At 34.9% G+C, this 25115-nt stretch overlaps 2 protein-coding genes across 5 annotated transcripts; one reads left to right on the top strand and one right to left on the bottom strand.

Annotated features, from left to right (window-relative positions):
- Window positions 1-814: 814 nt before the first annotated feature.
- Window positions 815-13238, bottom strand: LOC111403965. Of its 3 annotated transcripts, XM_023032660.1 has the most exons (11): window positions 12894-13237; window positions 12379-12500; window positions 12147-12289; window positions 11800-11902; window positions 6518-6589; window positions 6392-6422; window positions 5124-5421; window positions 4343-4583; window positions 3624-3671; window positions 3103-3188; window positions 815-1231 (listed from the first exon to the last, which is right to left on the bottom strand). In XM_023032660.1, the coding sequence occupies exons 1-7, from the start codon at window positions 13105-13107 to the stop codon at window positions 5351-5353; spliced, it is 756 nt and encodes a 251-aa protein (XP_022888428.1). In that variant the 5' UTR covers window positions 13108-13237; the 3' UTR covers window positions 815-1231; window positions 3103-3188; window positions 3624-3671; window positions 4343-4583; window positions 5124-5350. The 3 variants fall into 3 exon arrangements, with proteins under 3 accessions (XP_022888428.1, XP_022888430.1, XP_022888429.1); XM_023032662.1 differs by lacking the exons at window positions 815-1231; window positions 3103-3188; window positions 3624-3671; ... (1 more) ...; window positions 6392-6422; window positions 6518-6589 and adding an exon at window positions 7276-7452 and having other exon boundaries at window positions 5374-5421; window positions 11754-11902; window positions 12894-13238; XM_023032661.1 differs by lacking the exons at window positions 815-1231; window positions 3103-3188; window positions 3624-3671; ... (1 more) ...; window positions 5124-5421; window positions 6392-6422 and adding an exon at window positions 7276-7452 and having other exon boundaries at window positions 6567-6589; window positions 11754-11902; window positions 12894-13238.
- A 4828-nt stretch (window positions 13239-18066) lies between these two features.
- Window positions 18067-24077, top strand: LOC111403964 (DEAD-box ATP-dependent RNA helicase 32). Of its 2 annotated transcripts, XM_023032659.1 has the most exons (9): window positions 18067-18620; window positions 19531-19806; window positions 20156-20479; window positions 21122-21313; window positions 21440-21595; window positions 21904-22272; window positions 22306-22355; window positions 22921-23084; window positions 23553-24077. In XM_023032659.1, exons 1-9 carry the CDS (start codon window positions 18249-18251, stop codon window positions 23900-23902), a joined length of 2253 nt encoding a protein of 750 aa, XP_022888427.1. In that variant the 5' UTR covers window positions 18067-18248; the 3' UTR covers window positions 23903-24077. The 2 variants fall into 2 exon arrangements, with proteins under 2 accessions (XP_022888427.1, XP_022888426.1); XM_023032658.1 differs by having other exon boundaries at window positions 21904-22355.
- Window positions 24078-25115: the final 1038 nt, after the last annotated feature.

Here is a 25115-nt window from a genome sequence, read left to right as displayed (position 1 = left end):
AGATGAGTGACTATGATTGAACGGCGGACTCCAACGTAGTATCAGCTTCTTCGTCGCTGGTCTTTTGTGACGGTGAGTGCATGACCGGAAAGTGGACGATGATTTGGGAGAAATGGAAGAAACAAAATGGTTGAAATGGAAGAGAGAAAATAGGGCAAATTGTGGGGCAAATTTCTGTAGTGGGTTTCTTTTTCATTTTTTTTTTTAGGGCCATGCCACATCATCACATTTAAAATTCTGTAGAGGTTCTGTAGTGATTTTTTGTACCCCAATAAAACTGGACGTCCAGGCCCGCCTATTTGGCGCCCCCCTATTTGAGGGTCGTCTGACAGTGACAGGCAACCCCCCAATAGGGGGGCGCCAAATAGGCACCTGGACATCCAGCATGTCTCTTTTGTACCCATAGCAAAATCCAAAATGACCACCCCTGCTATAATCTGTATCGGTCCTGTTTCTTGGCAAAACAAATAGGGAAACACGATAAATGGATAGACAAATATCTCGGCCATCGCCACCCTAAGAAAACAGATGTCAACTTATTCTAGCAAACTTGGGGATCAACTAGCCTTTCAATCCCAATCTTGGCATAGGTTGTGTTACAGTGATACCAAGTAGGCGATACACATTGCTGCAGGACCTTTCCTGTGAAAATCCATTTCTAAAGCAGGATGCCAGAAATGTTGCAGTGATATTCAAAATTATATGGGTTTTAGTGCCAAGACTCTGTTAGCGTGGTAGAGTAGTAAGAATCTAATGTTGCATAATAAACATTGATTGTTTTAAGTGCCGGGTTGGAGGGTTAAATTGCACGGTGTAAAATATCTCATTTATTTCCCATAATTAATTAACGACATATCGCAGCCACCCTCTGAGGCACTAACCAACAGCTATGGCACCAATTTTGGTCCAAACACGTTGGCAATTACCCAAGTGACGACAGGTTATAGCTCGATATATGCGAGTACGTACAATCAATACTGTATACAGTACATTAATACATGGGGAAAAAGAAAAAATCTGGACAGAGGAGAGAGCTATAAGCTGAAATGAGCTTCATCCTTATTCTCTTGAAGTATAAAGTCTTCATTTTCTCTTTGTTTTCCATTATTTTTGGACAGGCACCTCGTCTGTCACTTAGTCGACTGCACATTGAATCATAACTATCGCCCAGGCCCATCCATGTGTAATGGTAACTACGAATAGGGCGGCATATGTTTCATTAGATCTGAATCTGCATCCAAAATAATGATAAGCCTGATAAAATCCTTTGCTCACATTTGACTTGGGACAACTAAACTATTTATCGATAAACACAAGATTAGTGCATCAGGAGTCGGGAAAAAAAGAAATAAAAGATAAATCATGCTTGGTGTACATCATAGTATACACCAAGTTTTACACTCCGCCACATGGCAACACACCATTTGATAGATTTTAAAAAACAGTATTTTCACCAATCAAATCTTGCCAACAAGGATGATGTAAAAATGTGATGTACAAGTAACTTTATCCATAAAAGATGGGCAAATTGGCACCAGAGGTAGCCTTGCCTAAGTATGGTTTAGGTCCCCATTCTTTAATACTTCTAGCACTTGGATGCCAAAGAAAAATTCCGTCCAAAAACCATTGAACAGTCACATAATTTGCACTTGACATGTTTGAGGGGCATACAAAGGAAAAGGAACTACATACTAAGCCTCTAGATACAAATTTACGAATGGTTTAGGAATTCATTCAAAATCAAATATGAATTTCAATAATACATTCATCATTGTTAATCATTATTATATGCACATTTTGTCGGACCTACTACTATACTTCTTTATAAACCATTATGGATTTTGCCAAAAGGAGGCCAAGCCTATTTCCTAAATATATTTGGCATCCATAACTGTTAATCATTATTATCCGCACATTTCGTAGGACCTACTACAATCTTCTTTATAAACCATTATGAATTTTGCCAAAAGGAGGCCAAGCCTATTTCCTAAATATATTTGGATTACACGAATCCTTTTTTCACTCCTCCTTCCGCTCATTTCAAAAGAAAAGAAAAGAAAAAAAATAAAGAAGGAAAAAATGGAAATATTCCCCCCCCCCCCACCCCCACTCTCACTCTCAGCCACTGTCCCCTCAGATATATCATGGCAAGTCACTGTCTTCCTGCCAAAAATTGAGCTTATCATTTTCTCTGGTTACTGTAGTGACAAGAAATATTAAATATGGCTAGCTGATTAATCTCGAATTTTTGAGCTAAAATAAAGGGAAAAAGAAGTAGTTGTGCAGTGCTCAATAAAATATGTAGTATTATCATTAGTACTTTGTTTCGATCCTTTTCTTGGATCAATGTAAGTAGAGAAAGAAGATGTACTCTTTTCTTTTCCTTATTTTCCTTTTCCCATTTCTCTTTTTGTTTCACTGATATTACTTTTGTTTATACATGTTAACCCTCAAACTATATGTCATGCAAATCACTATGGACCCCATTAGCGGTGACCCAAATACCAAGAAAAATTAGTTGGGATCAAGTGCCAACTTATGCAAGAGGTTAGGGACTTCCAGTAACAATTTACCTGAAAGATAACTGCATTCTGATTTAAAAGTTCTCTAATCCAAGCTTTTAAATCACTTTTGTGGTCAAAACACTTGAACTGCTACCTTAACCATTATGTGCTTGTTTGCAAAGTCATTAAATTATAATCTAAACTGATCAAACATACTTTTTCTCCAAACATTTCATAGGACCAACAATTACTATCACTTATTATTCACACATTCCGTAAGAGGCTTATAATCACTTAGATTTTAATTTCATTACTTCCCAAACATGCACATAGAATATATCCAAAGAAACGTAACCTAATTGACCATCTGATTGAATCTACCTGCTTGATTGGTAATTCTTCTACAATCATGACCTGAAGTAAAAACTATATTTCTAAGAGCTGAATGATAAAAGGCATGCTTATCTTCAAATATTGAGGAAACAATCTGGAAAACTGATAAATTATTTTCAGGCTCTCAACTTTTATAACACAAATATAATAAAACCCGTCCAGAAATGCACTTTAATGTTTAACAATGAATTCGAATAGCTCATACCTTGGTGCTTAGTAAGATACATGTGATGTGGAGTCGAGTGGTTCTGAGCCTGCTTGAGAATACCCTGCTGCACTCTGAATGGTGTCCTAAAATAAGCAAAGAAGGTAATAAATAATTAACATTGAATGGTAGCACCAAAACCAAAAGTGGAAGATGAGAAAAAGAAATGCAAGCAGAGACGGACAAATATGAAAAATTTCATCAAGCAAGCTTTTTGGTCGCAAGTGTATAAGAGAGAGATTATTTTGCAGTTTCTTCCCTGATGTGCACATGACAATGTTCATACATGTAACTGCATGTTTGGTTCGTAGAATTGGAGAATATAAAATTTAGCTTCTCTTTCCTTCCTTACATATTGTCCGGTATTATAGAATCCTCCATACCAAACATGACAGCAAAGGCACAATAATATTGAAATGCTTGATTATCTTCAAATGTCTGAATACTCTGATAAAATCCATTTGAAAGAAAAACTAACGGATATTCACTGTATTCCTAGCAGGTCAAGGATTATTTCTTACCGAAATGGGATATAACCATACAAGAGACCCCACTCGTCCTGCAATAATCTGACAGCACCGATGGGTAAAAGATCAGCCACCACATTCAAAATATCGTATCTTAATACAATGACACTGCAGTAAATAAGAGTGTAAACAACTATACTATATGCATTTTGAGAATTTGGATAAACATAAGCAGTCCCAGCTTGAAGGCTATGATACTGACTGGCATATCTAATTAGTTGTGTGCTGCCTATGACTTGGCCAACAACTTACACATGGAAAAAGAAACAATTTATTAGCAGCGTCAAATATTTTGGAACACAGCATCTTTCAGCAACCTTCCCAAAACAGACAGATAAAGGTAATGAACAACCTAAAACAAATGTGTCACTGACCAATGAATAGGCCAGGAAGAAAGAGATGGGAAAAGAATCAAACTGATACATCAGGGTTTTGCAAATGGAGATCACATCAATTTAGAGCCCGTTTGGTATAGATTAAAATCTGATTTTAATTTAAGTCAAAGTCAAACAATCAATATTAATCACATCTTTCATGGGTTCCACAACTTTTCAACCACACATTTCAAAAACTTCTATCACAATCTACCAAAAAATCTAATTTTAATCCCCATCAAACACCCTCTTAATAATTAATGTTTTCATGAAAAATAGAAGTAAACTTGAAATAGGAAAAACTACAATCTATAGTTATTATAAAACAGCAATGCTTACAGGTTGGGCATATGGTGCATCACTGCTACCATTTCCAATGATGACATCATTGCATGGGACAAACGTCATAGGCAAACAAACTGATGTCATGTTCGTCTTCTGCAGTAGCAACTGGTACCATGGCGTAGACTTCTGGCACGTAAGTAACACTTGCTTCTGTTTGCACTGCAGGAAGAGTCACTGATGAATGGTGCAACGGTGAGGGAGAAAATATTTTTGCTTGAGGATTGAGCTTGAATTCCTAAAAGAGAAAGGAATACATGGCAAACATTGTGAAGTAAATAGAGTGCTGAACTTATAACAGTTAGCCCTTGTTCGATACCCATTTTTCTCAAAATATATTTCTCTCTCTTCTTTTCAATAATACATTCTTCAATAAAATAATATTACACGCAAAACTAAAACTTTTGCTTAATTCTTAACTACACATTTTTTATCAATTAACTATTTCAAAATGTATTCTTACTAACAAATGGGAAACAAATAGGGGTTTAATTTATATTAACCGATGAACATTTTTCTGTTTAATAACTCAAGTTTTTATTTCTACATTCTCAAATTCAACAACCGAATAATGACAAATATTCCTGAAATTTTTTTAATAAACGTTTGATAAAGGATAGTAATTTTGGCAAAAAGAGCAACAGAACTTAAGTATCCAATATTACAAAAACTACGATCTTTGCAAAGGCGATTTAGGGTTTAGCGATTTTAAAATAATTTATAAACTGGAACTCATATGGTAGGCTAAAACTTAAACCATCCCGAAAATCCATTTTACCTTAGCAGTTCTATTTAAATTGGAACCTTTTGGAGGCACTGACGGAGTAGAAGCAGAGGATGAACTTGGGTTTGACTCTGAAGAAACAACCACGGTTGGTGTGGCAGCTACAGGAACACAAGATGAAAGAGCATCTGGACTTTTAGTCTCTTCTGAAGTGGGCCCCTTCGGATTCTGTATATCCAGTTTGACCATGGAGGCAGCATGACTACCAGAAGATAATCTTTTCAGTGTTTTTGAACATCCGTCTCCCCCAATATATTCTCAGCAACAGTTGATTGAGGTAGACAAGCACCCACTATACACACAGACAGAGAACTATGTGAAGCAAGAATAAAAGAAGTATGGAAGGACCCATAAAGTAGAAAATCAATCATCTCAGCCCAGTAAAAGGAATATATAGGTAGGAGCAAGGATAAAATTCATAGCAAGACTCAAAGCGAAGTTTATCATCGCTGGACTCTCTTTAAAGTAACGAAGCTACTGCATTCAAACAGCAACTAACAACATCCTACATTCAGATACCAGCAAGCAGAATGCTTCATTCTAAGTATCCCCTAACACTACCAAGCTCTGAGTATTTACTCATGCTGCAATTTAGCTTAATGAATCCTGGTTAATCTCTGATAGATGGCTGTTACTATAATGTGGCGGTCTCTGTCTGGGCCAAGAAACTGTTTTAATTAGACAGTGAAATAAAAGCATGTTTCTTATCAATAATAATAATAATACTAATACTTTTTCTTTCCCCTATAAAATCATGCAAAGCTTTCATTCATTACTGTCCAAGTAATTATAGAGTATCGGCGATACAATTGCAATTCCAACCTTGGTTGTGGTTAGTAGTAGGATTTTTTGGAAGTAACCTAACCCCTCATCGAGTTCATAATATTCTGCAATTTCAGATTTAAAGTCAACAAGGTGATTACGCTATGCTTTAACTCTGGTCATGTTTCCCAACCAACAGTTTTCCTCTATTCATAATTCATAAATATTTTAAAATTCCTAAATCCATATTTTGGGTAATATTCAAAGCACCCTGAACAGACCAAGAAAGTCTTTCTTGCCCTCCACGAACATTTTTCTGAAGATATTGGCAGGCAGAAATAAAAAGGCAATTAGATTTCTTAGACTCTCCTACCGAATATCATTTTAAGTTCCAAGAGAGATCCATGTCTGCCCCTACAAAACCCATATCCTATCAGGCACCTAAAATACATTATTTTTAGCAAACTGTTGCACCTAATAAGAAGTACGAAGAAACTCACAGCTTAAACTTGAGCGTTGAACTTCACAGGTCTGCAAAATAAATAGATATGAATTATGCTAATTGACGAAAATTAGGAAAGTTAAAACTATCACTAAATTTAGTGGGCCTATTCTTATATTAACTCAGTTTTTTCATCTTGAAACTCAGTGTTCTCTCTGTGATTGATCTTTTTTCCCCCAAGACATCCCCAAACAGTCTGTCAATGATAAACAGAAGGAATTTGTGGACAAGGCAGAAAACTTGCTTAGAAAAAAAATCGATCTCGAAAAAAAGGAAAGACTATGCCTCCATTTGGGAAGAATTTATAACTGGTGCAATTTATAAATAGATTGAGTGGTGTATAAATGGATAGTACTTATGAGTCCATTGGAATGTATGATTGAAAATGAAGCTTAACCATCTATAAATGATTTACGAATTGGCCAAACAGAGGCTTTGTCGAAAGTACAATAACATATAAGGACAAAGAGAAAAAGAAATCTAGGACTCTGAAAACTTGAACAATCTTGAGAACAAAGAAGAAAAACAATGTATAGGATTCTGCAAAAATAAAAGAACAATCTCATGATCAAATAGGCAAGTGCACCAACATTGGATAAACATAAAGAGTGACCACTATGATGGCCATCAAAAAATAGACAAAAATATGATCACTAATGGATGTGTTTGGCAATGTCCCAACACAAGGTATTCATCATGAAAACTTTGAAACTAAGGATAGAATATGCAGTTTACTGCTGAGATAGTAAGAAACTACACAAGATCAATGCCAGGATATCTCAACAGGCAAAAGAACTCAAGTTAAATGTACGAAAATCACAATAAGAATTTAAAAATGAAAGAGAATAAAAAGGAGTAGAAATCAATTTTTATAATCTCTACCTTCCATCAGCCGAAACAATATTTACCTCTTCCATCTGCATTAACAGAAAAAGGTGAATAACCCTTAATAAGCCTTTCCAATTAAGGTTCTAGTTTATCATTGGAAAAAAGTACAAAATGCAGTATGAATACGTATAGAGGCACAAATAGACATCCCATTCTTAAATATATAGCAATTTGATGCAGCACCAAAAGGATGATAAATAGAAATAAAAGAAAGATTCAGAAAGAATTGGGAATTAAGGGAGGGGATGGAAGAAGAATTCAATAGAAAAAGGGGAGGGATGTGCCATAAGCCACCAAAATAATTATTCATTCATCATCAACTGAAAATTAGAATGCAAAATAGGTTTAAATAGTAAAGCAACCCTAACGAACTTGGGCCCGAGCCCATACAAGTCCAAATTTAAATAATAGTCCAAGAAAATAAATAAAACTTAAATAAAATAAGTAAACGTCGTCCGATGTCCTCATCAACTCTTTCGAGGTGGGAGAAAACTCGACCCTGTCGAGTTGATAGATAGTATAGGCTGCCGTCAATCTGATACTCCAAATGCTTCAAGTCAAGCCACGGGAGACGATCTTTCTGACGAACCAAGTAACGAAATTTCATAATTGATAGTACTGAAAACTATAGCTTATTCCCAAAAATATGATCTGACCAAGGGGGCCGATCTTTCCTTCTAACCAAGTACTGATACTGGACTTCAAATAACCAATACTCATGCACCTCATCTTCAACATTTTCACATGATTGTACATAATGAGGAGCATAAGAAGTACGTCGATTTACCAAACAAACAAGTACTGAATTTTGCCATCATTGGTCAATACAACACGTTCATCTAAAATAACATCAATTTTATTTTTGTATGCTGTGATAGATGGTATTAAAGTAGAAATATCAATATAGTCAAATTGGGGGTCCACAAAGTTAGGTAGAAATGGATCATCAAAGGAAGTAATACAGTATTTATAAGTAATGAAGTCCTCAATATTTAAAGTAGAGTAGTGGCTAAAATGTGATGAAAGGGCAATGACATGTGCATTTGAACCAACATGCTTTAAAATTTTTAAAGGGCTAGCATTACAAGCTTGCAATATGACATAATCTCCAATATTAAATTCAAAATATTGTTTATGTGAATCAGCTTGAAGTTTATATAATGCATTACTTGCGTCATGTTATTTATTGATTTCAATATGCAAGTCATGAAGATAATATAAAAATGCTTCAGCTGACAACAACACACCAGCATGCGGGGACATGGGAATAAGTTCTAATAGTCGCCTAGACTTAAAACTATGAACAACTTCAAATGAATTTAGACCTAAAGACCGATTCATAGAATTGTTATATGCGATGTGAACAGTTGGGGGGATCGAGTCCCAAGTCTCAAGATTTTTCTGTACTAGAGACTGTAATAAATTGTCAAAGACTTCAGTTAGCAATTTCGATTTGACCATCAGTTTGAGGTTGGTCAGTAGTGGAGAATTTCGATTTAGTGCTAACAACAAGCGACTGGATTTTCCAAAGGTGACTAGTGAAATCATCAAACTCTTTGAGTTGGGTAAGGGTATGACGTTTAACATGTGATCGAGAGTTGTCGGAAACAAGGGGTATAGTTTCTATAGTCTCGGGAAGGGTCGGGATTCCACTTAAGGAAGTGTCCTCACTATAATCATCAAAATCTTCAAGTTTAGGGCCATATGCTAGATCTTCTAACGACTTTTCTATTGCATTCTTTCGTTCTTCTATGACTAAGGCTCGGTTAGGACATTTGGAAGAGATGTGGCCAAAATCCTTACAGCTGATTCATAGCAAGTGAGAAGTCTTTGGAGTTTCACAAATTATACCCTTATTTTCCAAAATTGGAGGAACATTAGACGGGGGAGGTCCTAGAAGGGACTTAACAGGAGGAAGTGGAGCCAATGAAACCGAAAGATGATTGCCATTACGCTTTCTACATGAAGAAGAAGATCTTGGACTATCACGACCTTTACAATTATTTTTCCAAATAGAAGAAACATTAGACGGAGAAGGTTTTATGATAGACTTATGATGATGCGACGATGGGTGAACGACGATAACCACGCTTTTCATATGGAGTACTAATAATCAACTCATAATCTCGAGCTAAAGAATAAGCGTGATCAAGAGTAGTGACACCTTGAAGGAAAAGCTCGCGCTTAAGATCATCTCTCAGACCTTGGCTAAACCTACTCAAAGTCATGCTTTCATCCTCAATTAAATGACATTTGGCTCGAAATTCCTCAAATTGCGTGATATACTCAGTCACTAATTGATTTCCTTGTTTAAGGGCATTCCATTGAGTAAGAATTTCAAAATTATCTCGTTCTCGCTTACGAATCTGATCCCTATTCCTACGATCGCGTCGAAAATATTTTTGATCACTTTGTCCACGATGATATTGTCTATTATGAGACGCTTCAGAATTAGTGTCAGTTAAACGAGGGATTCGCTTAAAATTGCTCAACTTAGCAGCTAGGTTATTTCTCTCCTCACGAGTAGCAGTTATATCTGATTGGACAGTCGATAGGCTAGTGGCAAATTGCGCTAATTGTCTATTGAATGCATCAAATTGGGATGAATCCATGGTCAATGTATTGGAAATAGAGATGACAAGACGACCACTATGCAACTACATGCAATGTAATACCAGCTAAATGACATGTTATGATGAGATCAGTAAACAATACGTGCAAGCAATGAAAAATAACTTGTACCATTTTTTTAATTTAATTTTAAATATTGGGATTAATTAAATCCAAAACAAGCTAATACTGCTAGTACATGTAAAATGGCAAAGCAAGGGTCAACACTAGTCAAATTCTCCAATCAATTTAAGTGGGGAACAATGGAACTCAATTCAGTCACTGGTGTCAATTCGATTAATGGTTTTGACCAAGTGAGGTTTAAAGCTAAAATTATCACAATAACAGTAGCACAAGATTTTAATTGATGCAATTTTAAAAATGAAGTGGTAGTATAAATCAATACTAAATAGAGATCAAGGACTCCCTGTTGTTTATTTTTGATTATTTGTATGCCGCTTGATCTGAATTGTCGACTTATAAGCCTCAACTATGCTTCTATTCTTCCTTTCGTATCCAATGGTTTTAGCCCCTGTAGACTGTAGCTTGTGCTGGTTCTGGTGTGGACGTAAAACTGTGTGTAGTGACTGTGGCTTTTAGATTGTTGAGATGGACGAGAAAATATAAGAGTGTGGTAATTGTGGTGGAAGTGTATGATCTTGGGTAGGTGGTGGTGGCCTACGGCGATGAAGCGGTAGTGCTCTGGATGCCTGGGTACAATAGATAATGAAGTGGTGGCGTGATGGTGATTAGAGGAGGCAGCGGCAAGAATGTGGTTATGAGAGAGAAATCGGGTGAAACTGTGGGGCATTTGATTTTAATGGATTGGTTATAATCGGGTTTGGTTGGATATTTGGGACTGATCATGGGTTGAATGGTGTTGGGCCGATTGTGATAATATGTGATAAGTGGGTTGAATTTAGTGTTTATTGGGCTGAAAAATAAGTGGATTGGCTAAATAGATGATGAGAGATGGGCTGTGCGTTTAGTGGGCTTTGGGAGTAATTTGGGCCACTAGCTTATGGCCCAAGTGTTTTGATAAAAAAATGAATGGAGTAGGTTATAGAGATGGAATATATGGGTTGAAGGGCTAAGTAGGCTTGAATGCTAGGGTTTGGGATTTGTGGAACAACACCACAATTATTTTATTTATTTTTTTATTTATGAGCAGCAGCAGGAGGGAAAAAAATGAGATTTTTTTTTTTTTGTGTGAACAATAACTTTTTTTTTAAGCTGATAATACAAAAAAAATGAATTTTCGAGGTGTGAATAGTACCCGTGAACAGTAACACGAATTTTTTTTTTTTTTTGGGGCTGGGATGTGAACTAAAATTGCAGAAAAAACCTAAACTGAAATTTCCGCCTGTGAACAGTACGTGAACAGTTCTTTTTTTTTTTTTTTTGGAACAACTATGAAGAAGCTGGAAAAATAATAACTTCGCTGCTCATGCTAAAAGTTTATTTGTGTGTGTTGTTCCACAAGTTCTTAGGAAAGAAATAGAAATAGATTTTTGGATTGGAGATGAGAGATTACCCAAGTTTAGGCTCTGATACCAAATTTGATGCAGCATCAAAAGGATGATAAATAGAAATAAAAAAAAGATTCAGAAAGAATTGGGAATTAAGGGAGGGGATAGAAGAAGAATTCAATAGAAGAAGGGGAGGGATGCACAATAAGCCACCAAAATAATTATTCATTCATCATCAACTGAAAATTAGAATGCAAAATAGGTTTAAATAGTAAAGCAACCCTAACGAGCTTGGGCCCGAGCCCATACAAGTCCAAATTTAAATAATAGTCCAAAAAAATAAATAAAGCTTAAATAAAATAAGTAAACATCGTCCGATATCCTCATCACAATTACTCTTCCAGTGTGGAAATAAGACATTCTTCACTTTAAATTTCACCTTTTCAAAATCAATGCCATCTGATCTCTCATTTTCTTCTTCTATGGATCTGCTCGAGTGATTTTCCACATCAGATGCAAAATCATTCTCTGAGCTGGCTAACCTGCATGTAAATTGGAATTCAAGAATATGTTCCTATTAACTTTTGCCATAAATTGCAGTGTTCTCAACAATCTAATGTCTCAAGCAACAAGCATAGAGCCACATCCAAGATGCCATACTGAGGCCGGTGTATGACAGACTATCAACCAATACCAGGCCAATGTGGCATAATGATAATGAATCTTGTGGTAATTGCCTACATCAGCTAAGTAATAAAATACCAGACATAGCATTGGATATGGTACCTTGTCTCGCTTCTGTGCTTTTTATCTCCATTGGACTCGTTAGCTTTTGCCTCCCTCTTCGAACACTCATTTATGCCTGCCATAGCCTCTAAACCATCTCTCCTTACACATTCAGAAACTCCATTTGAAGGAATAGGAACTCCCTAAACACAGGCCAGAATTTATTACAGAAATAACAGATTTTACTCCATCAGGAATTGAAAATTAAATTGACAAAAGCACATTGACATGCCTTAGCAACAACTTGGACAAGATCTTCTGACCGAACTACAAGCGTTTCTATCATACTATCATTTGCAACATTTGCAGCTCGGTTTCCCTTTTTAATCATCCTTGCGTTCTTCAGCACAATAGCTGGATCAAACATATATAAATCAATTAAAAATGCATCAAGACAATTACTCTAATCATCATCAATGTGCCTGGTAAGTGAGCAGTACTATAAATTCTAAAGGTACTTAATTTAATGTGCACAAATAAGGAATTGCCTTAAGCTTTGTTCTACAGTAGAATATGATAAATTAACGGAATCCAAACTCAAAATCTTGACTTTTAATTTAATCAGCTGAAGACGATAAATGAGTTAACTGAGTGATTAAAAAAAAAAATCAAAGATCAGATGGCAAAACTGAACTAGACCACAACAAAACAAGCAAAAGAACCATCAATTCCCAATATAACCAAGACCAATAAAGGATGAGAAGTAATAAAAAAACCCAGAAGTATTTTTGAAAATTTCAAGAGTACCATAATCCTTGTCGACACAGGCGGTGTGAAAAATTCCAGTATAAATAGAGCCATCCTTTGCATGAACATCCACTGGGAGCTCAACGATGCACATGGTTGCGAATAGCAAAGCATCGCTCACTGTCAGTGAAGCCGCCATCGCGTGGTTCTCTTCCACCCTCAGGCCGCCGTTTCTGCAACCCATTTCTCCCTGTGTGTAATTGTATGTACACATATATGATGTGATATTGAATTGTTGACAAAACTTGGGATTTTAGTGAAGAGGGAAAGGACTCTTTTACTTCTCGAGGAAATGTTTATGGTCCAAAGGAACAAGACGAAATTTCTAAACAAAGGGAAAAAGATCTGCTTGATACCCACTTCACTTGCAGGGAATTTGTCTTCTGCCAAGGTACTTTTGTTTGGTTAATTCTAAATTATTCTATTGGTTCTAAAAAGATGGTTACACCAGGATACAAATATAATCGAGTTAAATGTTTCAATAATTGATAAGTACATTAATGAAAGAAAGAATGAAGAAAATGGCCAAGAAAAAATTCTGAAAGTTTTTTATAAAAGGGCAGCCACCCGATTATATAGGCTTAACATCAATTACAGGGACTATTTAATCTGCTTGGGTAGTCGTGACGCTTACTACTATAGGCACATCCAGGCTAATTCCATCGAAAAATTCTGTTTCCTTTATAATTCAATTCCAACAAGGAAACTTTCATTTTGGTGATGATATGCACGATTTTTAGAGAACCTTTGAAAATTTTTAGAGGGATCATAAATATCAACTCTCACAATATAATTAGGACGGATAATTAATTGTAAAAGGAGGCAAATAACACATCGAGATTCGGGAACATCAAATTTGAGTTTAAGAATCTCTGAGTGATGAATAACTTTTATATCTTTTGCTTCATTCTTCACAACATATTAGACTTGATTTCTTTGTGTTAGGAGAACGCTAAACCTTGTAATATAATTTTTAAAATCTTTGTTTGAGTCTCATCTTTTCATCAAAATACATTTTTTAACAGTGATTTGATCATACTTCAATCACACATTTTTCAATAAAATAATATTACACGTAAATTCAAAATATTTTCTTATTTTTTAACCGCACATTCGATTTTTTACCCAATCCAACATAGTCGGTTTAATCTAAAATCAAACAAATCCAACCCGTTCATGTGTTTCAACCCAAACCAATCAAGTTTCGGTTGGGTTGGGTTAGTCGGTTTAGACATTAAAAATGTAAAAATATGCTTGATAATAAAAACCTATCGACACGACGCTTCGACCATGAACAAAAACGTGTGATCACGCATGAAGGAAAAATGCATATATTATACAAATTATTATCTTGCTTAAACAAAAAATAAGTATAAAACATACATTTGCAAAACATAAATGAATAATCACCTTAAAATTAAAAATTAAGAGTACCAAAATGAATAAAGGTCGGCGATTAGCGTCAAGCCTAGATGCAAATAGAGTTGGGATAGTCGTAGTGCTTGAACGAAAGAGAATGAGAGAGGGTGGTATTTAGCTTTAGGATTAGAGAGAGATGAAATATGAAATAAATGATAACACTTTGTAAACTAGGGTCGTAAGATTTCAACTTTTAAATTTTTACGTTTGTTTTTCATTTTTCATTTTTTTTAGATTTTTAAATAATGGGTTGGGTTGGATGAGTTTTATCGATTTTGATGGATCAGCAACCTAATTTCTTTTAAAAACCCAACCCAATAGATTTTTTTAAAAAAAATCAACCCAAATTGGTCGGTTCGATTTGGAATGGTCAGTTTACGTGGGTTGGTTCGATTTTTGTCCATCCCCGAACACTATTGCAAAATGCATTTTTTTTTTAAAAAAAAAAAAAAAGTGGGGGAGGGAGGGCCCAAACAAGCACTTAAGTTTAACATATTTGACATGGAAAATATGTTTTTGAAATTTGAATAATTTACATGATCATCTTTTCTCTACAACTATTGTACATGGTAGTTGTATGTATTTGGTAATTTATTTTATACATTTGAAATAATGAAAATAGACTCGATATTTTGTAAAATGTCATAGAGTCTAATAGGAAATAGAAATATACCACTACGTTCCATGTGAATCTTTAAGAGTTCATAAAAATTCATGTACTCTTGTACGTTCGCATCCATTATAAAAATATAGTCGATCATATATAAAAATATGTTTAACATTACTTGAGAAAGATTGTTGAATAAAATAGAAACATTGATTCTTCAAAATTCAATCGTGTAGTCAATGTGTAGAACTAAGGTTAAAAATGATTATTACATGATAACTCGCGATCTTAGTATACTTGTCATTCATTAATACACATTAACTTGCATTTGGAAAATTTTGTATTTAATTTAGTTAATTAACTCATAATTGCATAAGTAGATTATTTTGGTTATATTTTAGTCATGATCACTTTCAGGCACTTTATTGTTGTTTCGATAATTAAATTTGAACCAAATCAATTTTTGTGGGACAATGTTTGGACTTAAATCCACTTTATTACTCGTTAACAAATTATACACTTACAGTATTTTAAATCGAAAGATATTTTCATGAACAAGTTTTTTAATCACTTGATCATGGTTTACATTTTTCACAGTGTTTCACAATGATTATTGAACTTTGTCCATTTGCTCCATCCATCATTTGTCATAATTTCACTCCCCTCATTGTGATGTGTCAAATGGAAAGTCTCACGTGGTAAGTTACAATCATTAAAAAAATTAAAACTCAACCAAACCATCCAAATACAAAATTTTCATTATTCGCCCAACTTATACTATGATAACAATTTACTCATCAAATTTCAAAATGCTTCACAATGATCACGCATTTTTTACTCCATCAATTATCCGTCAAATTCCGTTCCCTTCATTGCTAAACTGCTGCAAAATCTCATGCAACAAGTTATAGTCATTGAAAAAATTACAACTCGGTCAAACCCAACTTCTCAAAATCACCATATTTGAAATTATGACTTTCAAGACCTCATAAACTTCTTTGAGAGTTTGTTCGGTAATGATTATAAGAATTGATTTTTTTATCGTTAGAGAGAAAAGTGGGTTCCATCTATGGGTAAAGAAGTCAAAAATGACTATTAGAAATGGTGAAATAATAGTAAAAAATTTGATTTTTTGAGGTGAAAAATTGTTACCAAATGAGGGCTTAGTTTAATTATTCTCTCCAATTTCAGGTCGCCCGCATACAATACAGTTATGTATTAAGATAGAGTTGATTGTTTGGAAGAATGCGAGATGTTCTTACTTATAAAACCTTATTCCTCAATTACACCATCTGTCGAGGGTTTCTCTAATCCCAATCTTCAATTTTTACAGGTGTGCGCTCGACCATTTGAGGAAATAAATGTTATCAGATGGTACAATTAGAGGATATGACTTTATAAATAGTGACTTCTTACATCAATCTCAACAATCAAGCTGTATCAGTATACAATTTAGCTATACGTGTGTGAAATGAGTGAATTGGGGGTTGGGGTTAGGATTTTTTTTGGGCTGAAATTTGTGGCGAACTATTGGGCTTTAAAGAAGTTTATGGGGGCGCATTCAAATATGACAATTTTGGTAAATATGATTATTTGACTGGATTGCAATTTTTTTAATGGTCATAACTTGCGTGGAATTTTTGTATGGAATGCTAGTAACAAAGGGAACAAAATCTGACTAATGATGGACATAGCGTAACTCTCAAAGATGAGTGATAATTGAAAAACATTTGAAAGTTTGATAAGTAAATTAATCCAAAAGTTTAAATAGGGCAAGTCATGAAATATTTTAATTAGATGGTTTGACCGACTTGTAATTTTTTTGATGATCGTAATCTGCTAACATGAGACTTGTTCAACACATCAGTAATGAGAGGAACAAAATGTGACGAATGATGGATTGAGTGGAGATATACAAAGTTTAGTGATCGTTGTGAGCACTTTAAAATTTAATGAATAAATTGTGGACATGATATAAGTTGGATGGTTATTGAAAAATTTAACTCTATCTTAGTCCCAGCAATTAAAGTCAAAGGGGAAAAAAAGAAAAGCAATTAAGGGTTTGTTCGGTAGTGATTTTAAGAATTAATTTTTTGATCGTTGGAGAGAAAAAAAAGTGATCATACCTGTGAGAGAATAAGTCAAAAATGACGACTTGAATAGTGAAACAACAATAAAAAAATTGAATTTTTAGAGTGAAAAATCAATACCAAACATGCATTAAATAGGAAGTGCACGGCAAAAATTTACCAAAAATTACAAATAAAAATAAACTAAAAAAAGAGAGAGGAAGTAAGAATACGTAAAGAGAAGAATGGAACAAATTCTTATTCATGCCTTGTTTGGTATCAATTAAAATCCAATTTTAATCTAAATCAAGTCAACAATTGATTTTAACCACATATTTCATGGGTTACACAACCTTTTAACCACACATTTCATCAAATTTTATCAAAATTTATTAAAAAATTGATTTTAATCCTTATTAAATAGGGGCTGAAGTAACTACCAAATTGAAAAAAGAAGCATGTGTCCAAATTAACCAAAAATTATGAATCTAAATAAACTTAAAAAAAAAAAAGAAGAATTGAAATGTAAAGAAAAAGGGGGAATTAGTTCTCACTCACGAAGTGGTATCGCTACCACAACCGTTTGCTGCAATGCAAAGTCGCTTATTTTTAAAATAAGTGCTTTTTTCTTCGGTTTTAAAAGTTAAATTACTTTTTTAAAGAGGAAAAATTGTAAAACTCACTAGTAATATTATTTCTTTAATTTTCTGTTTTGAAAAATAAAATTTCAATTTGAGAAACCGAATACATTTTTAACAATTTTAAAACAAGTCCTCAAAATTGAAAATAAACTCAAAACTCAAAATTAAAAAATTAAAAATTGAAACACAAATCAAACTAAGCTAGTTTTACAATTATTTTCCCATCCAACCTTGTTGACCTGCTTTGACATCCACTTGAGCCCTGTTTGGTTTGGCTAAAAGTGAAGTTTATGGAAGATTTTGTTTTTTTCTTCTTTCTTTCTTTCTTTATTTTTTTTTTCTTTGGAAAAATTTGTAATAAAATACCTAATTAAAAATTAATTATAAGAAATATTTTTTTTTTTTTAAATAAGCCAAACATGGGCTAAATTCCATATTAGGGCACAAACTAGCAGAAGGAACCGAAAGCAATTTCTTCGTCCCCCGTGTAACCCCCCTGTTCTTGTTCGCCAGTTCCATTAAAAACCCTAAACCCTGCATCCTCCTCACATTTCCCTCTCTCGAAGTCTTATTCTATACAATCAAGACTCAGAAAACCCTATTCCATCTCTAGGAGAAAATGAGAAGACCCACTAAATCTAAGAAATTCAAGCTCCAAAAGCGCCATTCGGAACTCCAAGAAATCGAGCTCCTCGAGTCATGGATCGAGTTGAGCAAACCGCATTCGGGGTCCAACCCGCTTTCCTTATCTCCATTGCCCGAAAAGTCTCGAATTGGAAAACTCCCGGGCGGCTCGTTTTCCCGATACGCCGGAGTTGAAAAATTCAGCCAGTTACCATTGTCCAAGAGAACTAAAGATGGGTTGGCCGAATCCAAGTACTCAAGAATGACTGATATTCAGAGGGCATCGCTACCGCACTCGCTCTGCGCCCGCGATATCCTTGGCGCTGCGAAAACTGGGTCTGGAAAGACCCTGGCTTTTATTATTCCGGTGTGTGCCTGGTCAGGAATTGTCGGAAATAATTTGGTTGTGGAATGTATTTTGATATTGATTGTTTTGCTTGTTTGCTGTGGTTATATTGATTTTTTATTTTTTTTATTTGGTTATGAACCTAATATTGTTCTTTAAGTTTATTTTTGATAAATTTCTACTGGTTATAAGAGCGTAGGTTTGAAAATTGCAATATAAATTTTATGTTTTCTGATTGCAGTTCAGTTTTGCTATTCTGAGGATTAGTATTTTAGTGTAAGCTAGGTTTTCTTTGGATGCACGTGTACTGCAGAAAATGATAAAAATTAAGACTGCATCGAACTTCTTTGTTTTTTAAGTGAATCTTTACAAAAACACAAGCAGTCCTGTGTGCATGGTATTTCGGAGCAGCAACTATATTAAGAAACTTTGTTGATCTCCTTCTAGCGCCAATGAGGTTTTGAGATTTGAAATTCTAGAAGAAAAAAATAGAAGCTTTGAGTAAATTTAGGTCATTAAATTTTGTTATACAAAATGCCTTCTTCAGTGACAGGAAACTGCACAAGTTAGTATTGCTGTTATTTGACACGAGGAGGCCTGTATTTATCACGTATGATATAAGAATTCAGGGATATGAGCAACCAATTTTTGAATTGTTTTTCTTCAGTTATGTGCACACTACACATAGATACAGACTGGCATATGATATAGAATATTTTATTTCTTATGCGGCTCCTCTGGGCTAATGCTTTTCATGGATAGTGTCTGATCTTATGAAAATGGTCCAAGACATGATAATGATGCAATTTTTCTGGCGAAAATTTGAGTTGATTTCATATATATTCCTTGCACTCATAGTTACCACATTAATTGTATTAATTGACATTGAGAAGTATGAATCACTTTATGCCATGTCTTCTCTCGTCTTCAGGTTCTAGAGAAGTTATACAAGGCTCGATGGGGTCCAGAGGATGGGGTTGGATGCATCATCATGTCTCCCACAAGGGAACTAGCTGGTCAGCTTTTTGAAGTATTAAAATCTGTTGGGAGGCATCATGGTTTTAGTGCTGGCCTTCTAATTGGTGGCCGCAAAGACGTTGACTCAGAGAAAGAGCGCGTCAATGAGTTGAACATATTGGTCTGCACTCCAGGCCGGCTTCTCCAGCACATGGATGAGACACCAAATTTTGATTGTTCACAGCTTCAGGTCTTCTTTTGTTATTCTTCTTTGGCTTTCTTTTGTTGTAACTATTTCTTTGGCACAGTGTTGTTTACTGTGGTGTACTTCTGTGTTTTTGTGATAAATGATATAAATTGTGGAGAATATGGAGATAGGGTAGATCTTTTCCTTTTTGAATGTGGAGGGAAGTATTTCCTTTCTGTTTTTGGTATCAGCAAAGTCCTTCTTTCCATCAAGGGAATAGACCTTTTATGGCAGGTCCTTTACATAGTATTATTTGCGATAATCAACATAGTTCTCATTTTTTCTATCTGAAACTTTTTGCTCAGAGTCAATGATTATCTTACTCTGGTGTAAATTTCCGGCCAGTTAACAGGTTTTAGTTCTTGACGAGGCAGATCGTATTCTTGACGTGGGATTTAAGAAAGAAGTAAATGCAATAATATCTCAGTTACCAAAGCAGCGACAAACGTTACTGTTCTCAGCAACTCAAACAAAGTCAGTACAAGATCTTGCAAGACTCAGTCTGAAAGATCCAGAATACATAAGTGTGCACGAGAAATCTTCTACGGCTACTCCAAATCTCTTACAACAAACTGCAATTGTTGTTCCTCTTGACCAAAAAATAGACATGTTGTGGAGTTTTGTGAAGACACATCTCAACTCAAGGATATTGGTATTTCTTTCAAGTGTTAAGCAGGTAACCTCCTGTCATCTTTCATTGAAAGCCAAGATTGAGCTGGCAATGTCTCATAAAGTTATCCTATTTTTATACAATCACTTTTGGTTTTCTATTAAGTCAAACTTGAATCTCATATTGAGTCTTGTTATATTAACTTTTATGTGAACCGAACCAGGCAGCGTGTCAAAATTTACTTATTATTGTCTCTGGAAAGGGAGGATGATTGAATTTATTCGGTTCATAGTTAGACAGTTTCTAAGCTGTTGAAATTACACAAGTGAGATAAAGCTGTGTGTATATGTAATTTTTTGGTTAATTGAAAGCCTTCTCTTTCCCCTTGCCTTATTACGTCTGGGGGTAGGGGCGCTGGGTAAGGATGGCACTATTATGAAAGAAATTGATCGAAGCTCCTTGATGGCATGCGTAAAAGTGAAAATGCCAGTTTGATAGAAATCATTTAATACCACCACCAGGCAACATATACCTTTTTCTTGATCAAACCAATTTTCTTCTTGATGTACTTTTGGGTCTTGTGCGTATTTTATTTTTTAACTTTACCTTCTTTCTTTTTCCATATATTTGTTTCTTATAGCTTTAAGTTTATGACCTGCTGAAGCCTCTTTATAATTGCCTATCTTAAAAGCTTTATGATACAAACAGGTAAGATTCTTCTTTGAAGTATTTAAGAAACTGCGGCCAGGAATCCCATTGAAATGTATTTATGGAAGGATGAGTCAAGAGAAACGGGCAGCGATATACTCTCAATTTTGTGAAAAGACTTCTGTTTTGTTCGCCACTGATGTTGCTTCAAGAGGGCTTGATTTCAATAAGAATGTTGATTGGGTTGTCCAGGTTTGTTGCTAGCTTGTTAAAAAGAAAATGTTTAATATTGGAGTGATAAAGATTGTAAAGAAGTTACACTTGTAAAATGCATGTCAAGAATTCAGTTTTGTGATTTAATTTACTTCACACTTCTAGGTAGATTGCCCAGAAGATGTTGATACATACATACATAGAGTAGGGCGTACTGCTCGCTACCTATCTGGTGGGAGAGCTGTTCTATTCCTCATGCCTTCAGAAACAAAGATGGTCGACAAATTGCAAGAAAAAAAGATACCAATACGGTCCACTAAGGTGCATTCATCTTTCTCAAAATTAATCTTTCGTGGTCTTTAATGAGCTTATTTTGAGCATGATTGGCTGTGCATAAAACTTACTTTTCCATGTTTGGCAAAATAATTAGCTTGAAAGTGGGTTTGACTTACAATGAAGCACAACCAAACACACTCTTTGTATTATTTGCTGAGGAAGATGGCTGAGATAAAAAAGAGCAGATCAAGACATGGATCAGCTCATAATCTTGCGATTTCTTTCGTCATGTTGCATCTTGTCTTTGATGTAGTCTCATTTTAAGTTGATTCTGTGTTTGTTCTTTGATGTAGGCAAATGTAAAAAGATTGCAAACTGTTTCTGGACTGTTGTCAGCGTTATTAGTCAAGTATTCAGATTTGCAGAGTCTGGCTCAGAAAGCCTTTAAAAATTATTTGAAGTCTATACATAAAAACAAGGATAAGGAGGTTTTTGATGTGACAAAACTTTCAATAGATGAATTCGCTGCATCATTTGGCCTTCCTATGACCCCCAAGATTCGATTTCTTAAGCAAAAAGTTAAGGGAGAAAACTTGTTCAAAGAGCCGTCTCTTGTGCTGGAAAGTACTGCTGATAAGAACACTTTTGAACTTCCAAGTAAAAGTCCAGGGACTGGAAGACTTGAGGAAGTGGAAGTAGATAAGGATTTTCTTCTAGAGAAGGATAACCTGCTTGATGAGGATAGAATAGAGAAGGATAATCTGCTTGATGAGGATAGAAAAGCAACTGACGGTGGAGATACTTTGTAAGTTAATGTGCTATTTTTATTTTTCTTAATTGGAACCATTTTCAATAGGTTCCCAGGAGAATGACGTCAGTTCATAACAATTTATGTAAAGCAAGGGCTAAAGCTTCTGCGATAGCTTCCCCCTCATGTAGTCGTCGGCCTTCCCTAGCCCCCCCTTCGTCGCTTGTGGCAAAGCTCCCCCCTCCTGTCCCCCTCGGGGGGAGGAGCTAAGGAATAGCCCCTTATAACATTCTCAATTTTGAGAGAGATGATTAAATGAAATAATTGATGAAAGAGAAATTACTGAAAAATTACTAGTGGTTTGTTGCTTATATGTTTGCTAGATAGTAGGCAATAGTCTTTTGGTACTGATTCACTCTGTCTCTTCCTACACATTCATTCATTATCTGTTCTCCATGGATTTATTTGGAAATGTCTCAATTAGTAATGTAGTGTCTTTTCATCAATTTGCAATCATTTCCACATTATAGAGGTGGTTAGCTTTGCCCCTTGCTTGCATTGTCATCGTATGGTTTCCAGTTCCCTAATTTTGATTTGGCTTCTTTTGCATCTGTTTCTGCAGGCCTGCAACGAGGGTTTTAAAGAAGAAGAAGTTAAAGATCAATGTCCATAGGCCTGTGGGTACTAGGGTTGTATTTGATGAGGAAGGCAACACTTTACCCCCGCTTGCCAAATTATCAGACACAAAGAGCAGCATTGATTCCCTTTGGCTAGACAAGGAAAAAGGTATATTTTATCATTGGGTATATCATGATATGCAATTGATAGGGTAAATTGTTTAGTGTTTTCTGGTTATTTCATTGTCCAACTGTAAACCACACTGGATTTAATTTAGAAGGCTCTGCTATACGTTCAGTTAAAGCTTTTTTCTTGGGAAGAAAGATCTGACTTAACATCATCCATTTATTGATTCAGTATGATAAGAGTGTTTATACTATACTGGGTAGGATTGGACGCTATTATAGATAGTATTTTATAGGCATCTATCTTATTTTCTAATAATGTCCAATTTGTACAATCCACTTTTCCAAATGAGCTATAAAATACAGAAAGTGTCGGAGAATCATAGTCTCAGCATGTTGTAGCATCTTTTTTTTTATGACCGTGGGAATTCGACATTGCATCTTAGCAAAAATTAAAGCTGTTCTGAATTTGGCTTGGTGATTACTTCTGTTTTTTCCTCCCATTTTGCAGTAAATCAAAGATATGCAGAGTTGAGGGAAGAGATGAAGAGGGTGGACAAGGAAGATAAGGCCCTGGACCGTCAACGCCGGAAAGAAAAGCGATTAAAGGAAAAAATGAAGCGGAAGAGAGGTAAGTACGACGATGAGGATGCTGTGGGGAGCGAGGATGATCTCTCTGGTTCAGATAGAGAAGCACTCACTCACAAGGCCCATAAAAAAGGCAAAATCTATTTCGACAGTGACAGTGATGATGGTGAGAAGAAGAAAAACAAGGATACGAGTGGTGTCAATGCTGACACCGATACTCTAGCAGAGCAAGAGGCGCTGGCTCTTAAGCTGTTGAGTTCCATGCATCCCTGAAGTATTATGTACCCGTGTTTTGAAGTTTTGCACGGCAAAAACTGGGTTTTTAATTAGATGTAGGAGAAATATGATATATTCAATAGAGAGAACACGTGACATTCGCTGAATTACGTATATTTATTCGGTTTTGTATTTCTTGCTGATATTATATCGAATGGGGTAATTTTAATTATGGGGAATTTGGCCATTTGGCCTAACTAAATAATGTATTTGACCAATAATAAAAACAAATAAAAAATGCAAAATATTTTAGTTGGCAAAATGACAATTTTCCTTTAGTTGTTAATTTAGGGTGTGTTTGGGCCCCATTATTTGGCATTATAATGAGATGAAAGATGTTTTTTTTTTTAATGAGTGGTTGAAATTTTTTTGATTTACGTGTAATATTATTTTATTGAATATTATGTGGTTAAAAGTAGGAGAGAGAAAATTTTAATTTAATTTAATGAGAAATAATGAGGCTCAAATGGGGGTTTAATGTCTTTCAAATTTTTTCATTTCGTCTCAGCATTTTTCTTTCAAATTCATCTTAAAACCCTAATTTCTTTTTTCTTTTGAAAATGACATCTTCCCTCATTCATCTTTTTCAATTATAAGTTCTCAAAATTACGTTCAACTATTTCTTCTCTTTGATCACATTTGAACAAGAGTTTGATTAGTATACATTTACATTGAAAGAAAGAGGCAAGATGCTATTAGAAATTTTACCGATGTTGTATTTTTATTGTTAAATATAGTATTAAATAATATTTAGTTGGTATTGTTTGCGTATTTAGTGTGCTTTTTGTGTTATCTGCAATCATTGGATGTAATAACACTCCAATTGCTATCTAAAATATAGAACATCACTCCAGTCGTTATATATAAAATAAAAGGATACTACAATCGTTATCTACTGTAATTTGATTTTTTAACGAAATGACTCTAATAATGGACTCACTAACGTATATAACATAAAAAAAATTGACTAGTCACAAAGAACAATTGAAATGACATCATTTTTACATTGTTGAAATGGTGAAAATACAAGTTATCACACTTATATGTGTCGATTAAGTTAATAAACATATTTATCAACTTTTGTACGTATCATGTACATATTACAATATAAATAAGTTTCACTTATTATTTTTCAGGGAAAGAGTGGACTGTGACTATTTGTACTCATATTTATACACGTATTAGCACAAGTGTCATTTTCATGTCCAGT

Source organism: Olea europaea, chromosome 11, assembly GCF_002742605.1.
Source record: "Olea europaea var. sylvestris chromosome 11, O_europaea_v1, whole genome shotgun sequence".
NCBI lineage: Eukaryota > Viridiplantae > Streptophyta > Magnoliopsida > Lamiales > Oleaceae > Olea > Olea europaea.
This window is presented reverse-complemented; position numbering and strand designations above follow the sequence as displayed.